This window comes from Malania oleifera, chromosome 7 (assembly GCF_029873635.1).
Source record: "Malania oleifera isolate guangnan ecotype guangnan chromosome 7, ASM2987363v1, whole genome shotgun sequence".
Taxonomy (NCBI): Eukaryota; Viridiplantae; Streptophyta; class Magnoliopsida; order Santalales; family Ximeniaceae; genus Malania; species Malania oleifera.
Window position 1 is genome coordinate 37,450,913 of NC_080423.1, and position 22,984 is coordinate 37,473,896.

Sequence of the window (22,984 nt, forward strand, 5' to 3'; positions counted from 1 at the left end):
AAAAAATGCTGGACCATCTAGTAAAGAAAAGACGCTGGATGGTCCATCGTTTTTTAAGGACGCATCAATTGTGGAAATAAACTTCAATTTGAACTTTTCCTAAACATTTTTAAATAAATTAAAATTCAATTTGAAAAAAAAAACTCAAATATTTTTAATAATATAATTATTTAAATATTTTTCTAAATTATTTGTATTATTGAGGTATTTTTTATAATTTTAAAATTTTTTAAACTAATTTAATTATGTTATCATGCTTATATCAATTAATTGATCCGACTTAGTCACTATATATTTGATTCACTTTAAAATATAATTTTTAAAATATATTATAATTAACCGATCAACTATTTTAATTTAATTTCTTAAACTAATATTATTTTCTAAATTTATTTTATTAAAATTGAGTAGAAATTAACAATAAAATTTAATTTTTTTATTAAATTTAATGGTTAATAGTCAATTAATGAAAAAATTATTTTATCAATAAAATTAAATTTAAGAGGATTTGATAGTTTTTGAAAATTCAAAATGGAGTGTCATTTGAAAGTGAGGTGTCTTTTTACACTTCAAAAATATGTTTGATAAACGTATTTTTTTTTTTTTTTTCGCGGTAGTTCTCTTGCAAGCTGTAAGCACGAAGGCAACCCTAACGCCGCAGCGCAAGACCCTTCCCAACCGGAATAAGAAGTCTTGTGCTTCAGTCAGTTCGTTGCTTCCAAAGGTTTTGCCGCTGTTCAGTTCGCTTCAGCCCGGAGTTGAGCTGCAGAAATGGCGAAGTCCTTGAGGTGCAAGAGAGAGAAGAGGCTGAGAGCTATTAGGAGAGAAATTGTCGAACCCTTCTACGAGAAGAAGGATGCTGCCAAACTCGCCGCTCAAGAAGCCGCGCTTGCCGCTCCAAAACTGCCCGTGCGCCCCACCCCCGACACTTCTGCTGCTGCCATGGAGACGGCCTCCACCGTCGCCGCCTCTCCTTTCGTTGCGATGGGTACTCCCTTCAATCAATTGCTTCGTATTTCATTGATTTTTTTTTTTTTTTACTGTGGTCGTGCTCTTTGCCATATTCGCCAATTATTGAGTTATTCCTGCACATTCTGGATCTGTGTTTTCTTTTTATTCCTTCTCTTTTCGTTGTCTTTTCTTGGATGAAGGAAGAAGTATATTAAGCTAGGGGAGAGAATGGAGTACGAGGAGGATAGTGTATCCTCCACTCAGCAAGGAAATTGCAACAAAAAAGAAGAAAAAAAATCTCTTTTTACTTTTCGGCCTCAAGTTTTTTGATTTTCATTAATTCAATATCAGGAAAAAGCCACTTAGAGGAACCCTCTAAAGGAAGAACAGGACAATTTCTAGTTGAGAACTAGTTAACCGTGAGGACTTGGTTCACCAATTTAAGATTTCCTTTTACTCCCATGCTCTTGAGGGATTCAGAGGACAATATTGCTCCTAAATTTGAGGTTATAGGTTCGTTTAGTGAATGATATTTAGTAAAATTGATGGAAATGCTAATTTTGTTCTTGTTTCATCTTTTCATGGGGTGATATATTTGTTTGCTTTTCTTTAGTATGTTTATAGCTTTAGTGTTTCAAGGGCTTTGGAAAGCAGGGAGGGGAAAGTTCTTTGGACACGTGCTACATTTGCTGTGATTAAGTGTTGTTGGACCAAATGTTAGGATATTAAGATCTTTAAGAATATTTTCTTTTTAAATTTTCTTTTGTGCTTTTCTAATTGCTTCATGAAAGGAGCTTCTCTTATTGGCATGCAAAATGATTGACTTGCTTTGCTATATTAGTTCTCTTCTAGTGCAGTTCCTCCCCCTACTTTAGGTTGTTTTATGCTCCTTTTTTGTACTTTCTTGTCTTCTATGCATAATAATTTTTGTGTGTTGGAAAAAAAATCTGGTTGGAGAAGATGTACATGTTGTCAAACGAAAATGACGTTAAGTTGAAAGAAGTAAGAAGAAGAATATTAGGAAGAGAATAGTAAAAGGAATAAGGTGAAGAGTTGCTGAAAGAAGGAAAGATAAGATAGGAGGCCAGTGAAGATTTTCTCTGAATTCGCAAGATGTCTTTAGTGTAGAAAAGTAATGATTTTAGGTGTTGTTTTTCCTTATCCCATGCTTGGGGGAGGCCTTGGATTTAGATTTTTGTGGATTTAGAGAAAATGTAATACAACATTGTACTGAATGTTGTCTAAATCCATTTAAATCCAAATCCATGGTCTGAAATCCATGTTCCCAAACGCAGCATAAAGTATTCTTGATGTCATCTTATTTTATTAAATGAGTGCCATGTCATTTAGGTGGATGTGGATTGTGGATGCCCCCTTTTCATAATTTATAAGGATCTAAAACCACCAATAACAAATATCCAATAGTCATGAAAATAGCCCCCGAAAAAAAGCCATGACCGTAAAGTGAATTGTGCTTTTTTTTTAAATGATGGATTATTTAAATTTAAAAAATGCATATGCTGATTGCTGAGTACACACATCAAGATGTTGGTTCTTTGCAAGCCTTGTAATGAATAAAGTGGCTTTGTTTTGAGACATAATGTTCATTTCATGACAAAAAAATCGCTCTTTTTTATGCTGAAAGGCCACTGTTAGTGAAGAAGGGATAATTGTGGAGTTACCATGTGCTTGTAGTATGCATAGTTAGAATCTTACGATTCACAATTTGATTCAAACGATTCGTATCAATTCCACTCCAAATTGATTTGAATCTTACTAGTTAATCTAAAAACAACTAAATCATTGTTGAATGTGTTGATTTACCTCATGAATCTATCAAATCTATTGGTTCACACTATTTTGGACCTATTATATCCTGACAAACCTGACTAGTTTAAAACCCCCAAAACAACATTTCTTTCTTTTTCATTGCATTTATTTTTACACGATTACCTTCCATTCCTTGTTTATGTAACTTTTATACTTAAAAGAGGAGAAAATAGAACTTTAGGTCTTATGTTGCCTTAACAAAACCATTCTTAGCTCTAGGAGTATAGTATTCTACTATTGGGAAAAAGTGTTGAAACACTCATTGGCTAAGGTGATACTCATGTTTCATTGTGTTCTTAAGAACCGAAAATTAGTTTTTTAAGTAGTTTGTTCAATTATTATCATTTTTTTAGGTTAATTATTATTTTTTAATTTGAGAAAGAATATGCAATTAATTTATATATATTTTAAATTATTGATAAACACCCGAATTTCAATTTTTATTATTTTTTCTTGATTCCTTTCCTTAAATAGCATAAATTTCATTATTTTATTAATATTTCCTACCTCATTCTCCTACTTTTCATTTGTTTAGGGAAAGCATGCACATGAAATATGATTTTTTTAATGTCCAAATTTAGATGTATTTATTATTTTGCTTGCTGTTTGTATATCAATATATGCATATCATTTAGAATTGCTTTCGGAAATTTGTACTAAATTTTACAATTCGATTCGATTCTTGATTCCCAAAATTGAAATTTTGATTCACGATTCGAATCTTGATTTGACAACTATGGTAGTATGCATCCTACAGTGGCTCTAGCTTGACATATTTATGAATTTGGCAATGTTTTAAAAGGCGTAGGCGTAAGGCTTGGCGTTTTAACCCTCAAAAGGCGAGGCGTAAGCCTTAAGGCGTTGGGTCGTAAGCCTTTTGAGAATTTGTTTTTTGAGATAAAAATCTGTTAAATAAATTATATATATTTAAAATAAAGTAAAAATTAAGAAAATCACAAATATAATGTAAAAAAAGAAAAACTAGATGTACTTCACAAAATACTTGTTTGCCATTCAAAAATTGCTAACTTGAATACATGACATAAATCATGACAACAGATAGCTATACTATTACAAAGTTCAAACTATTTTCATGAATTAAGATACAAGTCCATTTATTTTGGAAAGGTTGAGGTTCAAGAGTTTTAGAAATAAACTCATATTATGACATTCCTTTTGTACAAACATATAGTTAAAATTTTCTAACCAATTCTAACTTGAGAATCACACACCCAAAATGCATAAGTTTTAACTAAAAAGGTGCAAAAGGTGTGCTTTTTGCAAAAATGCGTAAGCCTCAGCATGTAATGCGTTAGCTTTTTTGGAATTTGGTATTTTAGATTGAGCCTCAAGGCGTTTTAAGCATGCCTTGCCTTGAGGCGAGCCTCAAGGGGAGCCTCGATTGAGCCTCTTAAAACATTGGAATTTTGTAACATTAGATGACAAATGACTTTGTGTTTGGTTATGCACCAATAAGTGATTGTCTATTAAAAAATAAAGATTGCATTTCTTTCACATCATTCAAATCAGACTTGTTCACATATGGAATTCTTTTGTTTCTTATCATGATAATCATCTTTGTCCCCATTATCAATTCTCCTAACCTGTCAAAGTCATAAATTTTGTTATGGAGAAGAATTTTTACGAATAGATTTGGTTTCAACCAATTACAGTTGCTAGTCATTCAATATGTTTTTCATAGCCTACACTTTCTTTTATGCTCCATTTGGATTAAGGATTATGTGAGAACAAAGGAACGGAAAAGAAAATTAGATGGAAATCAATTTTCCATTGACTTTTCAGGCTTATCTCAAATATGATTAAGAATGAAAATATATTCGATATGAATAAAATTTTTTAAAAATCACAATTTAATGACATGTAAGTTTTTTTAACTGTTTATTGATTTTCTAACAACAACAACAACAACAACAAAAAAATCAAGTCTTAGTCCTACTTAGTGGGGTCAGCTATATGAATCTTTTTCCGCCAATTTATGCGATCATGGACCATTTCTTTTGATAGATTCAAGGATATTAAATCTTTACTCACTATCTCCTCCCAAGTTATTTTAGGAGTGCTTTGATCTTTGCTGAAGAATATTTGAAGGCTGAACATATAATGAGGAATGTTGATTTAGACATTAAAGGTGTTCAGCTTTTCTAACTACTAGTGTGTAGTTAGTTTTGTTGTTAGATTGTATTGTAACTGTTATATATGCTGTAATTTTCCCAAGATTGGTATGAATGAATCTTGCTTTCTATCCCCCAAGAGAGAGAGAGAGAGAGAGAGAGAGAGAGGAGAAATGTGGGTAGCCTCTCAAAGTGTGGTTAAATTCTTGTTGGATCCAAAAAGGGGTGGCCTTTTTCTTTGGACTTTGTGGACCAAGTATTTGAGGATCTTCAATGCTAAAACTACTTCTCTTTACTTGTCCTAAGTCTTGATGCCTTTATATATATTGTTGGCTCACAACCCAACAACTTAAGCTTTTAGGGGGAAGCAGTAATTGGACATGGTATCAGAGGCTTGGTTGCTAAGAGGTCCTAAATTTTAGTCTTATTGCCCACATGTGTTTTAAGTTCATTAAAAAATTATCTTATTCCCAATAATGAGGGTAATTCATTGTTCATTTATCTCTCCATGTGTAGTTGGGTTGCATGCGTGGGGGGTTAAGGCTTGATATCCATTGTTGTCCGAAAATCTGATAGCTTAAGCTTTTAGGTTTAGGGTATCTAACAACTTTTTTATGAAATAAATTAGTTCTCCAGAATTTCATTGTCTTAATTACTAAAGGGATTGGAGGACAGCATTATTGTATCCCCCCTTGTGGTTTGTAGAATGAAATTGAAGCAGGAAAGGAATCAAGGGAGGAATGGAATTAAGGTAGGAATGGAATCAAGGTAGGGATGGAATTGCGTTTGGAATGCAATTACTGGGTTTGGTTAGTAACATAGAATGATTGTAAGAATCTAGTTTCAATGTCTTTCCAACATTTGGTATTCTTCAATGGATTCTAAAATGGAATGAAAAATAAGTCATTTTTTTTAAAAATTCCTAGTACATAATTAGTTAATTTTATATTATTCTTATTTTTTACAATAATGATTTTTATTAGTTTTAATATTATTTTTATATTGTTGTTATTATTATTTTTATGCTAATTATTATGCTTAAATAATAATAATAATACTTAGTTTTTCCTTATTATTTGTTTTTTTGGTTATTATTATTTTATAGTAATAATGATTATTGCAATTGTAGTTATTAGTAGTTATTATTATCTTTTATTATTTTTTAATAATTGTTGTCTTTAAAATTTAGTATTATTTTTTCATTTTTTATTATTGTTGTCCTTCTTGTTATTATTATTTTAATAGTAATATATATTATTATTTCTTGTTATTAATGTTATTGTAACTATTATAGTTATTTTTTTATAATAATAATAACAATTAGCATTATTGTTTGTGGTTGTTTTTGTTTTATTATTTTTTTATTATTTTCATAATATTGATTTTTATTAGTGCAAATTTTTTATTGTTATTATTAGTTTTTATCTTTAAAAATAATTTTTATTACTTTGTGCTTTATTTATTATTATTATTGTTATTATTATTTTACTATAAGAAAGATTATTTTTATTTTAGTTATTATCAGTTATTATTTCTTATTATTTTTATAATAATTACTATCCTTAAAATAATAATAATAATTATTATTTTGACATTTTTTATTATTAATACTGCTCTTGCTGTTATTGTTATTTTTAATTATTATTTTAATATTAATAAATATTATTATTAGTTATTATTGTTATTGAATTATCATTGAATTATTATTAGTTATTTTTTTTTTATAATAATAACAATTAGCATTATTATTTATTTTTTATTTGATTATTGTTTTTTATTATTTTCATAATAGTGATTATTATTAGTATAATCATTATTTTTTATTTTTGTTATTACTTTTTTATTAATTTTATAATAATTATTATCCTTAAAATAACTATTATTTTGCCTTTTTTATTGTTATTGCTCTTCTTGTTATTATTATTTTTCCAATAATAATAATTTTTTAATTAGTTATTATTATTTTTTATAATTTTTTAATCTTCAAAGCAACCATGTATCGATCTCAATTTGCCGGCTCTGCCAGAGCCTGCCTCCCTATCGGACCCACAGGAGGCAGAGGAAGAGAGTCAATGGCTACGCAAAGAAGACGCCGAACTACAAAGAGTTCGCAACGAGGAGCTACGGCGTCTCCAAAAGGGGTGTCGGCCCATTGTCCGCAAGGCTATACCAAGCAGCAGAGGAAGAGGCCAACAAGGCCCAAAGCAGCTGGTGGCTGTTTGCATGAAATGACTTGTGAGGCGGCCGCTAAACATTTTGCATTTTTTATTATTAACATTGTTATCGTTATTATTATTTTGTAGTAATAAATATTATTTATTATTATGGCAATTATCATTAGTTATTATATTTATTATAATAGTAATAATAATTAGTATTATTAGTATTTTTTTGTTGTTTTTAGAAATTTTTAATTATAAAAACAAATCTGATTGCTTGAAATGAAAATTGATTCCAGCCTAATTGGATTGGAATGTCATTCCCCCATTTGCAAGAATTGTATTATGGCTGGAATATAATTTCGTCCTTGATTCTGCAAACGAAACGTAGGAATGCGATTCTATTCCTAAGATTTGATTCCATTTTAGACCTGTTTCTGCAAACCAAATGGGGTTTTGGCTGATTGCTGGAGGATGGCCTTTGCTCCACAGCCTTTATTACTTTTTTTTTTTTGGGTTTCTTTTCTAGTGAATGAATTTTTCTTATCAAAATAAATGAATAGATAAAACAGTCTAAAAGATAAAACAGTTTAAAATTACAATTTTGCATGCAAAATGGATATTTGGTTCCTTCTTCTATTAAGGTATTTCATGATTTTAAGAATTATCTGGACAGGGCTTGACAAAGTTATGAATCTAATCCTAGTTGAACTAAATTGATTTATTTTTTCACTTCATTTTTTATGTGTTTTAAATTGCCACATAGCAGCTGATTAACTGATCTGATGGAGTAGCCGTATGTTAGCACAACCTGGACCTGCTGCATCCTATCTCTTGACACTAACTTGGCATTTGTTTCCCGTTTTCTGAACAGATGTGGAGATGGTTGAGAGCAACCAGAACAAGGGGCATTTAAAGCCCCATGGTGGAATAGGTAAGAAGTTGAAAAAGAAATTCAAGATGGGTAAAGGCAAGCGCCGTGGTAAGGGCAGGATCAGGGGGAAGCATAACATTTAACTGCTCGATGATATTTGTGTACGGCATTTTGCCTGTCCTGTATTTATACATCCACTGGTAGCCCTGCTTGGAATTTGGTGATGCTAATTTTATGTTTCATTTGTTCTTTGTTTAGTTTTATGATGCCCCAGAGGTCGAGTCATTTTAGTATCTCAAATCATGAATGCAGACACTTGATGAGTAGGACACGTAGGGCCTCAAATGTGAAATGCCTTTTTTGGGAATGCATGGATTTCTTGATGCTTATATGAACACGCCGATTTGTGACTTGCCAATCTCATTCGTTTTCTTTCATTTTTATTTTTCTGGAGGTGAACTCTAAAAGATATGATGGGGAGCATATAGATAGACAAGGACAAAGAGTTACTAAGCATGCGAGGAAATTAAATTCTATTAGCAGGTTAACTATTGAAATACGTTGGATTGAAATCGGTTGCTCGTCCGGCCTGGGTGGTGAGAGTTGAGAACGGAAAATGATTTGCACTACTAGGAAATTGGTCGACCCAAGGTGAATTGGTGGATTTGGTTGGGTCAATTCTTACACAATTACAGTTAATATATACATATGTTTGTGCAAGCGGAGGGGCCAGGATTTGATCTCTCTGTTCCCTGTGTACTGAGTGATCTTTTGCTTAGTTTTTTGAACATACCCATCTATGTATGCCTGTTTGCATATAGAACTTTTTATTGAAATCAAAAGCCACTTTTTTCCTTAAAAATATTTTGAAAAATACTATTATAACAGTGTAATAATGTGTTGCAAGAATATTTTTAAAAATTGGAAAATTATAAAAAAGTTGACATAGTTGCTTCAGCTTCTTTTGATGGGTTCTCTTTGTACCCAGTTTCAACAATGTTCATGACATCCTGAGTATCTAAAAGGGCTTTCATTTGAATAGACAAATTGTCATAGTTCTTCCGGATCAACTTTGGAATGGTCGCTTGGGTAACACCGTTCGCCATTGAATTTAATATATAAAAATTAGAGAGATGGGTATTTATTTTGGCAAATGTGATGCCACTAATGTGTTCGGAAGGATGAAAAACTTCAGGAACCGGTTTTGGGTTGCAAAAAACTAGTCTAACAAAACTAAATCGGCCAAAAATTATGAATCGATTTTTCTTTTTAAAAGAATGGTTTGACTTAACGGAGATAACGCCGTTAAGAATTGCCGTTATTGCCATGTGGTGGCGTCCGTATGTGTTGTGTGTCGGCAATAGGAGGCGGGTCGGTCAGCTAGGTCGGGTTGTGTTAGTGGGGCTGATTTCTAGGTTGTTGAGCCAGGTCTCAGATCGGGTGTCCGGGTTAGATCTCACTAGTCGAGCGAGGAAGATGTGTGTGGGTGCGTGGAGTGCGTGACATCGGTGGTTAGTTTTCTTTCCAGCATGTGTGGCAGACGCTGTTTCGTCTTTCGGCACGTGATGGTGCGTGTGGGGGCTCTCGGACTCCGTTTTAAACATGGTTTTCACCATTGGAATCGTTTTGGCGTGAATTTTACAATGGTATGTTCAATTTTGGATTTTGAGCAACTTCAAATCTAGGAGAAAATTTGAATTTCTCTCTGTTTGCCTTTGTTTGGCAAATTTCAGCGAACTTGGATGCTCTAATACCACTGATGGGTGGAGGGGACTCATTCAATCACTGGTTGTGATTGAAACTTAGTGAGGAATTGCACTCAATTGCAAAATAATTAATTTCAATATGGAAAAGAAATACAAAGGAATTCAAAACAAAATCTCTCGCTCACTAGCTATTCACCCTCACTTCACCACACTACATTACACACACACACACACACACACGCACACACATCTATTTATAGCAAATTCTAAATTAGACTAATTAATGATGGTGGGCTGGTTGGTGAGGTTGGTTGCCGCCGATCTCCAATGTTAACAGAAGCGACTGGTTGGTGCGGCAGTCGATGAGTCAAGTTTAATTTTCAACATCTATCTCTAATCTGCACTATTTCTATATCTCTCTTTCTTTCTCTCTTCCACTCCTTGTCTCTTGTAATTTATTTTGGTCACATCATTTTTTTCCTTCCTCTTCTACAATTTTTATAATTCTATAATTCTACAATTTCACATTCCCTTTCCCTATCACTTGCATTTGTACAAATATGAGGTTGACTTAGTTCCCACACTACTTTCACACCAAAAAATTCCCAAACATTCCCACCCTAAGAATCTATTTATTGATAACATGTATAAAATGTGAGGAAATTTATCAAAATTTTGTAGCCTACACCATCTATGCTTATCAACATAATTTTAATTTTATCAAACTCCTTCCTGTGCATAGCACAACATCGATCTTTGCTAGTATTAAATTTAAATTAAAATAATAATATAAAAATTATAAAATATGAGAGAGAGAGAGAGAGAGAGAGAGAGAGAGAGAGAGAGAGAGAGAGAGAACAATTAAAGGCATGTTTAGAATGTGGAAAGCATTAAAAAAAAAGAGGAAAACATAGTTTGACAAAGTTCACTTTTCCATTTTTGGTTATTAGGGTTGGTTTAGATCAAGAATATTGGTGGGGAAAGGAAAGGATAGGTAAATGAGAAGGAAACTAATTTTCGATTGTGTTTTTTCTATTTATATAAAATATTATTAAAAATAAAGTTTGTTCTAATATGATTAAAAATTAAGAAAAATTAAACGTGAATGGTATATAAAACCAAATTTTTGTTCATTAATTCAATAATTTTTTTTATTTCTTTTTCAATTTCTTTGATAACCAAATATGAGAAATTGGATTCTTTTATGTTTTCCTTTCCTTTCTGTTCCCTCATATTTTCCAACTTCCAAATGAGGAATTAAGGAAAGTGAACAAAATTTTTTTTAAAAAAAATACAAGAAATCAATGAATGTGTCACGTCTCAAACTCGGAAATGGACCCCTGTGTGTGATGTAGTAACCTAACCTGTCCCTATATGATACAACCATCCATGATACTACGCAATATAAGGGTCCGACCTCGTAGGGTACATATGCCCTATCCAAAATCACATACACAATATACGCAGCGGAATAATTTAATATGTTAAATCATAATACCATACGAGAGTCTATACAAAACCAGGATCTAGTCCCATAATACAACATATACCCCTGAGCGCCTACATAACCCAAAAAGACAACCTGACCAAAGATCAGTACTTACACAAGTACTTAGACAATGCTAACCAACAACCACACTCCTGAAACGTTAGGACGCTAGTATCGGCTACTCGAAGGACCTGAAAAGTATTTGTATAATAGGAGTGAGACACCACTCAGTAAGGGAGAATTAGGTTATATCGGTGTGTGGCACATGAGTGTTATTTCAATAATAAAACTTAAAATTTCACAATTCCAGTATTTTCACAATACAGTTCCAGTATACATACTATACAAAGCAATATGATTTACTGTCGTCACACTCTTCGGCCTAAGTCGGTATGTCTGGTGGTATTTCACACCCTTCGGCAAAAGCTGATTCCCCTCGTAACTTGGCATAGCATAAGCCCCCACAGCGTTGAACCGGTGCAGATATGGTGTTCTCACACACTTTGGTGTAAACCGACCTATCTAGTGGTATTGCACACTCTTTGGCAAAAGTCGGACATATGAGCCTACGGTAGTTAACTGACTTGGTTGCCTACGGTATTATTTCGACTCAGTTCAATATCTCAGCCTACGGTGTTTTAATCCGGCCTGCTTTGATATATCCTCTATGATATTATTTCGACTCGGCATTTTCATAAAACCTAAAACAATTTGGAACTCATGTTCTTATATCTCATTTCAACAACTCACAGCCTACGGTAGTTAATCGACACACTTTTTCACATTACACATCATTCAATACATAAGCTCATTCCACACTTATTTGGGTAAACAAATAATCTCATATCAGATACTCCGAAAATATTGTTTAAAATAATCAAATGTACGATCATCTCTATATTACATTTTTAATCATATATAAAGTTTTCCAACAGAAATGAAGATGATACCCGAAACCCCCAATTTTCCCAAAAACTGTAACCTGAAAATCTCGTCATTTTACGCGATAGATTTTCCCAAATAAGTAACCAAAACATCTATAGAATCGTAAACCATAGTTTTACCAATTCAGATTTCACAAAATAACTGATATAAATAGAAACCCCTTACCTTTCCCCAAAAAATGAAATACGAACTATACGGCTCCAAAAAAGTGAACTGAGTTCCCAAAACTTATAAAATGAAGAACAATACTTCAATATAATCTTATTTACTACAAATCTAACGAATCGAAAACTAAATCAAACCCTTACCTCGATTTTGGAACAAAACTTGACAATTCTCAAAACAAAGATATGATCCGCTATATTGTAGAGATTATCATCCTGATCTACGTAGTAACGATGGATCGTTGATTTGGGTAATAGACGACCCGAAACCTTAGAGAGAGAGAGAGAGAGAGAGAGAGAGAGAGAGAGAGAGAAGATTTTTATGTTTCTTAACCATTAAGCAAATGAAAATTCAACTTATAGACTTTTGACTCGACCAACCTCGTTGATGAAGTGGAGCACTCGTCGACGAGCATAAGAAGGACATTCGCCGACGATGGAGTTGCCTCGTCGACGAGCTTGAGATTTCAAAATTTCCAAAAATCCTTCGGTATCTCTTTGTCGACGAGCTCTGAATTTCATCACCGATCCACTGTAAAGACTTCGTCGACGAGAGAAGGAGCCTCATCGACGAGCCTTACTGATTTTCCCTTTTTAAATCCCTTCTCATTTTCTTATTTATTTAATCCACATTTCTCGAGTCGAGTTCTTACATAATGAGAGTCTAATTTTACAAGAATTTATATACATATGTAATCTAGATACAGAAGAAATAATTACCAAAAATAATTAACACTGTAATTTAGGAAATGGATATTGATTCATTTTAATGATTTATTAATCATTTATGGCAAGTGCTTGTCTAATTTCAATTAGGCACTTGTATGTATCCATTTTTAGTGTCCAATGGTCAAACATATAAAAAGTATAGGTTTGATTTAGGAGAGTCAACTTGTGACATATTAAAAAAATTTAGTATTGAAGGAAAGTATACGTTTGAATTTTAATTAATAAGATGAGTGTATTATCTTAAATATGTGAGAATTAGGGAGATAGTTGATACATACATTGTAACAACCTGAAAATAATGATATTTAAATATTAAAGAGAGAAGAAAATGGAAACATGAATAGAAGGAGGCAGTAGACTTTGTCGACGACATCGCATTTTGGAGATAATAATAATTTCAAGGAATTGCTAGAACTCGTCGACGAATACAGGGCTTCGTCGACGAGTTCATAAGGAAACTCATCGACGAGTACATTAGGAAACTCGTCGACGAATACATTAGGAAACTCGTCGACGAATACAGGGCTTCATCGACGAGAAAATACCGAGAGACGGATATGGTCTGCTCTGAATTTCGTCGACAAATACAGGGTTTCGTCAACAAATTTAATGAAGGAATTATCGACGAGGTGACGTGTCTCGTCGACGAATCTAACAGTATCAATAGTGGAAAACCGGGATTTTTACCCATTTTTAGCGTCCCTCTCTCTCTCCTCTCTCCTCTCTCTCTCTCTCTCTCCAACTCTCTCTCACTTCTCTCTTCGTTTCTGGGCTTGTTTCTTGCCGGATTGAAGATATGAGGCTATCATGACGCTCCTGGTGAGATTCTCTGCAAGTTTGTCGGAACTGATCGCTAGAGAAGTTGGGTTGGATTTCGTCCCAATCTCAGGGTAAGACATTTTATTCAGTATGTGCCTTTTCCCTAGTTATAAGAAATGTTGTAGGTAAGAAAATACTGATGTTTTGTTCTGGGGGATTGTGTTTTCAGGATGTTGAGTTAGGAATTCTGCGGGTATAGAGCCAGAATTTTATAGGAGCTTTTCAAAGTTAAGGTAAGGGAAATATGCTATGCTAGAAATTTTAATAAAGTTAACAGAAATTTCATATATATATATATATATATATATATATATATATTCTGTATGTATCACTGTCTATATTCTCTGTTTGTATACTCTTTATGTTATGGTAATAGGAAACACGGCATACTATAACTTTGTACATACTGTTCTGTATAAAGTTGTGATATAAATACTGATCTGAATAACACTGTATACATGTATATGTATATATATATATATCTGTATATTCTGTATTACTCCATATATTGGGAAAAATTATATAAATTGTACATACTGTCTATATCCATGCATTCAGTATAGTATGATATATATTATAAAAGTTATACAAATTCCTTCATCTCATGAAAATCTACTCAGGCCACACAATCATTCATACCAATTTATTATACAATTTTCATAGAATATGAGTTTAAATGATTGTGTGGCCTAAGTAGATTTTCATGAGATGAAGGAATTTGTATAACTTTTATAATATATATCATACTATACTGAATGCATGGATGTAGACAGTATGTACAATTTATATAGTTTTTCCCAATATATAAAGTTATACAGAATATACAGATATATATATACATATACATATACATGTATACAGTGTTATTCAGATTAGTATTTATATCACAGCTTTATACAGAACAGTATGTACAGAGTTATAGTATGCCATGTTTCCTATTACCATAACATAAAGAGTATACAAACAGAGAATATAGACAGTGATACAGACAGATATATAGAGGTAGCATCAAGATGCTACAGATACAATATATAGAGTTTATAATATTTACAGTACAGAAAGATAGCATTATGGTAATTTTGGAAACATGGGGAAAACAGTAAAAGAGTATATACGTATATATGTATATAGTATCAGATCCCTGTGGAAAGATTATAGACAGATACAGTACAGATATAGATTACATAGCATGGTATCGTTGCTATATACAGATAGAGTGCAACCACATATCTCAGATAGTATGTGGGTACCGTCAGCCGTGCTCGGAGAGGTTGCAGCTCCCCAGTTCACGAGGTAGAGGGGGCCGGTTTGACGAGGTAGTAGCCAGTCCCGAGCTTAGGAGAGGATGTAGTTTGGCAGGGTTGAGGTAGAGTAGAGTATATTGACTTATCTAGAGGGCCGACCAGATGAAGTCCCGCCTACAGGCCACACAACCCTGTCATGAGGGGTTAAATCATGATGTACAAAGTCCCAGGGAATAAGTATAGTTATGTATATGTATACAGTATTTACAGTATATGATGAGTATAGTATGATGTTATCAGTAAGAAAAGTAGAAAATACAGACGATACATAACAGGTTTATGTGCTATGTTCCAAGTTCGGTTAACCAAACGGACCAATTCAATCACCCGCGTGAAAGTTCGGGTGCTCAGGTAGTTGAAAAGCATTTTGACACATGTTTGGGTGCTCGAACAAAAGTCAACAAGTTTGACTTGTCCAGGGTTCGGTCACCTGAAGCGTTTAAAACTAAATGGGTTTGGTCGCCCGAACACTCTCAACATTTTCAATTAAGTCCATTTTAGTCAAATTTAATTCCCCTGATATGAAAAGTGATGTTGGGGAATTTGTGTACTAAAAGTAGGTACCTAAGATCCAACTAAGGTCTGTATGAACATACCTACCTACCATGCATGATGCAAATTATTACAAGCCATAAAGTGTACAGTCCATAACAATATTACATCCATAATGAAGAAAATGAAAGATAAATATACAAATACAACATAGGCTTCTTCATTCATTGACACGAACACCGCACACCATCACGATATGTCTTTCAGTCAGAATACACGTGCACAGTGAACCTGTATGCAAGCCTTAGTACAACCATCAGTACCAAGAGTATTTGTCATGATCAAAACTGGGTGTGACTTATCAGGTCAACAGATCTACTAAAGAGACTTCGTTGACGAGCCCTGCTGATTTCCCTTTTTAAATCCCTTCTCATTTTCTTATTTATTTAATCCATATTTCTCGGGTCGAGTTCTTACAGAATGAGAGTCTAATTTTACTAGAATTTATATACATATGTAATCTAGATACAGAAGAAATAATTACCAAAAATAATTAACACTGTAATTTAGGAAATGGATGTTGGTTCATCCTAATGATTTATTAATTATTTATGGCAAGTGCTTGTCTAATTTCAATTAAGCACTTGTCTGTATCCATTTTTAGTGTCCAATGGTCAAACATATAAAAAGTATAGGTTTGATTTAGGAGAGTCAACTTGTGACATATTAAAAAAATTTAGTATTGAAGGAAAGTATAAGTTTGAATTTTAATTAATAAGATGAGTGTATTATCTTAAATATGTGAGAATTAGGGAGATAGTTGATACAATGCAATCAATTGTTTAGTTTTAATTTTGTGTTATTTTATTTTGCGCATTCCTATCTCTAATTGTTTATATTTCTCCTCTATCTCTAGCTTGAGCTAATTCCTGCACTACTTTCACACACAAAAAATTCGCAATTTCCACTTTGAAATTATTCATTGGAAAAAGTGCCTAAAATGTAAAGGAAATTTATTAAAATTTTGTATCCAATACAACTATACATGTTTACATAATTTAATGTTTATAAAAACCCTTCCCATGCAAAGTCCAAATCTCTATTAGTATTAAATTTTAAATCAAATGAAAATAGAAAAAAAAAAAAGACTACAATATGAGAGAGAGAGAGAGAGAGAGAGAGAGAGAGAGAGAGAGAGAGAGAGAGAGAGAGAGAGAGAGAGAGAGAGAGAGATTTCTCGTGACTAATTAAATCTCGGTTTAGCACATGAAGAATATTAAGAAAATGAAAGTCTGAAAAAACTCGGTATCACGAAATGTGAGAAAGAAAATAAAAAACATAACTAACCAATAAACAAAATTTTAATTTTACCCATAGTTAATATTTAAGTTTTTAAAATTTTAATTATATTAAACTAAAAATTTTATTCTAATAATATTTAAAACAAACAAAAAGTATAGTAATTTTTTTTTCTTTTCTCTCTATTTTCTTTTTTCTTCTTTTTTCCAAGCAAACCCGAGAAAAGTTATGTGAGAAAGAAAAGCAATGAAAATAACTTTAGTGTTGGTAGGTTGTTAAGACTTAAGCCGACTAAAAAGAAGTGCTTTCTGGAAATAACTAAATATTTTTAAAAGCAAAAAATAGAACTAGGCTTACTTTCTAAATAAAAAATCTACACTAATTTATTTTAACATGTAACAAGGATACACAATAAATATTTACCAAAACTAATTAAGTTGTAACTTAGAAAAATGATACCAGTTCATCTTAAAGATTTATTAATCATTTGTGGCAAGATTGAATACTATCGGTCCTTAGTGTCTAATTAATGCTCATACATATGACAATTTAAAAATTATTAGATATACTAGGTGTATACACCATAGAGTGTAAAAGTCGGTTTTCTTTTAATTAATTATTTGCCTAAGATATATAATTTTGAGAAAAATTAATAAATGAATCTAGGAATTGAACGAAAAGGAATGAAAGCATCTATATTCAGTATCCCCTCCACATACACCTAAGAAGGAAACTAATCCTATCATGGAAAATCGGTGCGTAATCCAAAAAAAAAAGAAGGAAACTAATCCTATTATGGACTTACCTACAAAACTTGCCTTTTATTTTCATTTCATTATTAACATTCCTTAATAATAATAATAATAATAATAACATAATTTCAATCCTTGAATTATCTACCATATTTTCAAATGCCATTATCAACTTTTAAAAATCACATTGAATTCTTGAACTATATTTTTCCTTCTATTAACTAAATCATGAAATATTGCTAATTAATAACATGCTGCGGAACATGTGTAATTAATAATTTTTGGACAAAATTGTCCTTAATTAAATGCTAAGAAAGATTATGATTAGTAAATTTTACAACAAGAACAAGTTGAAAAGATCCATTCATAACATCTCTCTCCCTCTAGAAATGATGGTTTTGGGGATCTTTGAACACTCGACTAATTCAAAAGGATAATGGATTCTTTCTTCTATCATTCTCCACTTAAATACGAAAGTATAATTTCAAATAAAAAATTGAAACTCCAAAAACTTGAATCTTGGTATTTTTTTTTTAATTAGGAGAATCTTGAATTTACCACTTGAGCCAAATAAATTAGAATCTTAAATTTAAATTTGTGTAAATTTAAAAAGAACTAATACAATTTTTTTTAAAAATTTATATAAATTAAGTTCAAAAGTTGAAATTTGTTTTTAAATATTTTTCCTCACTTTCAAGTGGCTACGCGTGCATTTATTGCATGAGAAATAACTTAGCTGGTGTCGTGTGTTATTTGACAGGATAGAGATGAAGGAATTGCTTACCATTGTTATCCTCTTGTCTCTCTATATATACTGCGTCGACCCATCTCCAAATTTCTCATCAGATCCATCACTAGCTTTGTTAGTGAACTAAATAACCTAATAACTAGTAACTAGTAAGCTAGCTGGACAGCCATGGCGCCGGTTGCAACGGCGTCGTATCGTTCATTTAGTTCTGCAGCACTTTCAATTACAGTAGTAGTCCTGATCATGGGCTTTGGCACGGCTTTCTCACAGGCCGACAACAACAACAACGATAACGGCGGCGATGGCGGTGGCTTCAGCGTGAATCTCATCCCCCGAAACTCCCCCGGCTCTCCTTTCTACAAACCCTCTGAAACTCATTTTGCCCGCCTCCGCAATGCCTTCCGACGTTCCATTAATCGCGCCAATCACTTTATCGCCGGAATATCACCGAACGCAGTCGACGGCGGTCTTTCCCAGGTCATCCCGGACAACGGGGAATATCTTCTCAACATATCCGTCGGTACGCCGCGCACCGAGATCCTGGCCATCGCCGACACCGGCAGTGACCTCATCTGGACGCAATGCGCCCCTTGCGCCAAATGCTACCGCCAAAAAGCCCCACTCTTCAACCCTAAGAAATCCTCCACTTACACCACCATCCCATGCGCTTCCAAGGCCTGCACTTCCTTGGACGCCACCAAGTGTAGCGCCGGCCGGGACAGCACCCGCTGCCAATACGTCGTCCAATATGGAGATGGTTCCTACTCCGTGGGCATTCTCTCCGCCGACGCCATCAGCTTGGGCACGTCCGGGAGAAGACCCATTTCCCTCCGCCGGACCATCTTCGGGTGTGGGTACAGGGACGGCGGCACGTTCGGCGAGGACGGGTCGGGCATCGTCGGTCTCGGAGGTGGGCCCTACTCTGCCGTTTCACAAATGAAGTCCTTGATCCGCGGCAAGTTCTCCTACTGCCTTTTACCCCTCGGGACCGATGGCTCTAGCAAAATGAACTTCGGCGCCCAAGCTGCAGTTTCCGGTGCCAGGGCGGTTTCTACTCCGTTGGCTTCAAAATATCCAAGCACTTACTATTACCTCACATTGGAGGCCATTAGTGTGCAAAGCAAAAGGCTGGACTTCGTATCTTCTTCTTATTCGTTTGGCAGTTCCAAAGCGACGGACGCAGGGAACATCATCATAGACTCGGGGACTACCTTGACGCTTTTGCCGAAGGAGTTTTACTCCCAGTTGGAATCGGCAGTGGCAGCAGAGGTTAGTGGAACGCGGGTGCGAGACCCAGAGGGTCAGCTGTCGCTTTGCTACAGAAGTAAAAAAGACATAAATGCTCCCGTTATCACAGCGCATTTCACAGGCGCCGACGTGCGGTTGAAACCTTTGAACACCTTCGTGAGAATCGCAAATGATATTGTTTGCCTCGCTTTTGTCCCCACTGCAAACATTGCCATCTTTGGGAACTTGGCACAAATGAACCTCTTGGTGGGCTATGACCTCAACGCAAGAACCGTGACCTTTAAACCCGCCGATTGCTCCAGATTGTAATTCATTTGGGGTACTTTGGCAAGCTAGTTCGCCATTTTAAGCCCCATTTTTTTTTTTTTTTTCTTTCTTCGATGTTATTCTTTTTGGAACCAAGCCATTTTTTCCGGTCTCCTCATTCTCTGCAAAACTATGGGGATCCAAGTTATCAAGACATTTGTTGTTACTTCTTGTGTGAATCGGTTTGTCTTTGGGTATTTGTTAATTTAAGCCTATCCCTGCGAGGCCTTGTATGGGCGCGTCTTCAAAAAAAGAACAAAAAAAATATAAAAAGATAATTTTTTTTTCTGTATGTTTAACTAAATATGACAATTCTATTTGTGTAATTTTGGAATCATCTCTTATTTGGTACTCTTTAGTTTTTCCGAAAGTTTTTAGATGTTTTTTATTGTTTAGACAAACATGCTTTCAATCATGTAGGCATGACAGAATTATTTTGATCGGTGAATTAGATAGATAATTTATTCATAAAATCATATAAAATAACAAATAAATATATAATCCGATCAACTAATGGTTTGAGAAATGGTGAGAGTGATTACTAGCCATATTTATTGTCATAATAATAAAATAATTTTTTTTAAATGAAAAATTTTGGAAAATTAACTTATACTCCATGAACTATATAACATATTGCATGTCCCCATAAATATATATAAAAGATGCATGCATATGGAAGAATAAATTTTTCTTTTCACAAATTCTCAAGCTTTTCCACTATTTCAAGAAGCCTTTATTATTCACCACTTCATCTCTCTCTCTCTCTCTCTCTCTCTCTAGGGGCGACTGTATGACATACGCATTGGGTGGACGCATGGTAACTAGGCATAATGGAGCAATCAATTGTTCCTTGAATATTTTTTTTTCATGTTTATTACGTCAACTCTAATAACTCAAATGCCCTTGTTTAGTTCATCTGCCTCATTTTTATTTTTATTTTTTGGTTTTATTAGATTTTCACAATAGTGATAAGGAAACTTCAATCCTAGGGTGAAATGGCTTTTAAGCGATCAAAATTACACTAAGGAGATGATTATATTGAAACAGTTTCCTTTTTCTTTTAAGGATAAAGCAAAAATATGGTGTGAATTTCGGTGTTATCCCAAGAGGGGGTGAATTGGGTATTTTAAAATTATTTAAATTTATTTTACCACTTAATCTCTATTTCATTATTTAACAAAATAGTCTCAGGGACTTGAAATTAATTCAAATTATTATCTCAATAAATTCATTTATATCCAATTAATTATCAAGTGCATGTAATATTAATCAATATACAAACATGCAAAAACTGATAATGGAGTGCAAGCAGAAATTAAAAAGTTAAGGGAAGAGAGAAGGTAAACACGATTTTACGAGGTTCAGCCAACCCGGCCTACGTCCTCACCTTGAGCAACCCACTTAAGGATTCCACTAAATCTCTGCTCCTTTAACTGGGACGTAACTTCCCTTACAATTCGCTGTTTACAAGAGGTACAACTTCCTCTTATTCTGCTGCTTATATGAGACACAATTTTCTTCTCACCGGTTCACAACCCGAACCATTAAGACAATATATTGATAAAATTCTTGAACACTCAGATGCTTCTAAACAAGCTAATAAGTACAATCGAAATTCCTAACACATATTCATATGATAAAACTTGAAACTCAGTATGTATGTAACAATAAGATAAATGATATGCTTCACAAATCTACCCTTTAAATCAATATCTCCCAAAAAATGATTTTATAAATAAATGTTTTGGAGAAACGTATGGTTCGATTTCAGGATACTTTATGTAAGATTAGAAAATAAGATCCTTTAAAAAATAATCTTAAATAATGTCCAGATCTATGTTCTTGCTATCAATAATTTGTAAAGTTGAATCTTTGAATAAATATAGGACTTTGAATATTGCAAAGATTTAAACACTATATTTCAAAAATAATATTCCTCAAGAATATGTATTTAGAAGCTCCTAGTATTTGCAATCAAATAATTCTTACACTAATCAAATAGCAAATCTTTGAATGAAGATATATTTAAAACTTTTTTCAATATTTTATTTTTAAATAAAAACTTTTCTCAAATAGTGATCTTTCACAAAAGTATATATAATTAATAACTCAAGATCAATATCTCAAAATGAATATTCAAGAATAAGTTTGTGAGATGAAAAAGTCTTTGAGAATAAGCAAACAATTAGTTTGATTGCCAAACCTCAATAACCAAGTTGTTTGCACAATATTTGCTAGAATTCCTTTTGAAAATCAACGTAGCCCAAGCTTAGATATGATGTAAATGCTTTGAAATCGCAGTCAAGAACTTAACAATGTGTTTAATGCTTTCAAGAGTTGTGTATACATTCAAGGCTCCCAATCATATGCCAAAAGTGAGGCACTAGGATTTAGAGGTTGTTTTTATAAGTAATCTCAGCCTTAGATTAAGTCTTGACCATTGAATCAATTTAATTAAGTGAATAACCTGCGTGTTTTCTTGCTAAAGTTTAGATTTTTAAAGTTTTTGCAGGTTCAGAAGACTGAGTGTTGTGTTCAGATGTTTGATGTTCCTTAAGGTACTAAAAAATATAATCTAAACACAGGGTCAAATGACTGAACTGTGGGTTCAGTTTTCTGAAGTCTCAAATCAAATGACTAAACTGAGGGTTCAGACATCTGAAGGTGTTCTGCCTATTTTGTGTTTCAATAATTAAATCTTCAAATGACTGAACTAATTCTTCAGTCTTCTGAGGAAATTCTTCAAATGTCTGAAGTAAAACTTTAGTCATCTGAGGTTGCATTTTCAGACTTCTGAGGGTACACCTCAGTCGTCTGGGTAGACCAACTTCAAAATTTTTATTTTCAGTTTCAAAATCAATTTTACTCTCTTACTTTAATCCCTTATAAAACATTTTTCGAAGTTCAAAATAAGGTCTTTAAGTCCATGTTTAACCCTAGAAGGTTTTCATGAGATGCATATGTAGGGTTTATTTTGAGCTTCTAACTATATCATATAAAATATGCAAATACAACAATTCTAAATACCCATTCTCAT

The 22,984-nt window shown here is 33.3% G+C and overlaps 2 protein-coding genes across 2 annotated transcripts; both read left to right on the forward strand.

Moving 5' to 3' along the window:
• The first annotated feature begins 556 nt into the window (after window positions 1-556).
• LOC131160151 (uncharacterized) lies at window positions 557-8,337 on the forward strand. Its single transcript, XM_058115517.1, has 2 exons — window positions 557-988; window positions 7,947-8,337. The coding sequence occupies exons 1-2, from the start codon at window positions 772-774 to the stop codon at window positions 8,087-8,089; spliced, it is 360 nt and encodes a 119-aa protein (XP_057971500.1). The 5' UTR covers window positions 557-771; the 3' UTR covers window positions 8,090-8,337.
• A 10,224-nt stretch (window positions 8,338-18,561) lies between these two features.
• On the forward strand, window positions 18,562-19,950 carry LOC131160813 (aspartic proteinase CDR1-like). Its single transcript, XM_058116695.1, has one exon. The coding sequence runs from the start codon at window positions 18,562-18,564 to the stop codon at window positions 19,948-19,950; it is 1,389 nt and encodes a 462-aa protein (XP_057972678.1).
• Window positions 19,951-22,984: the final 3,034 nt, after the last annotated feature.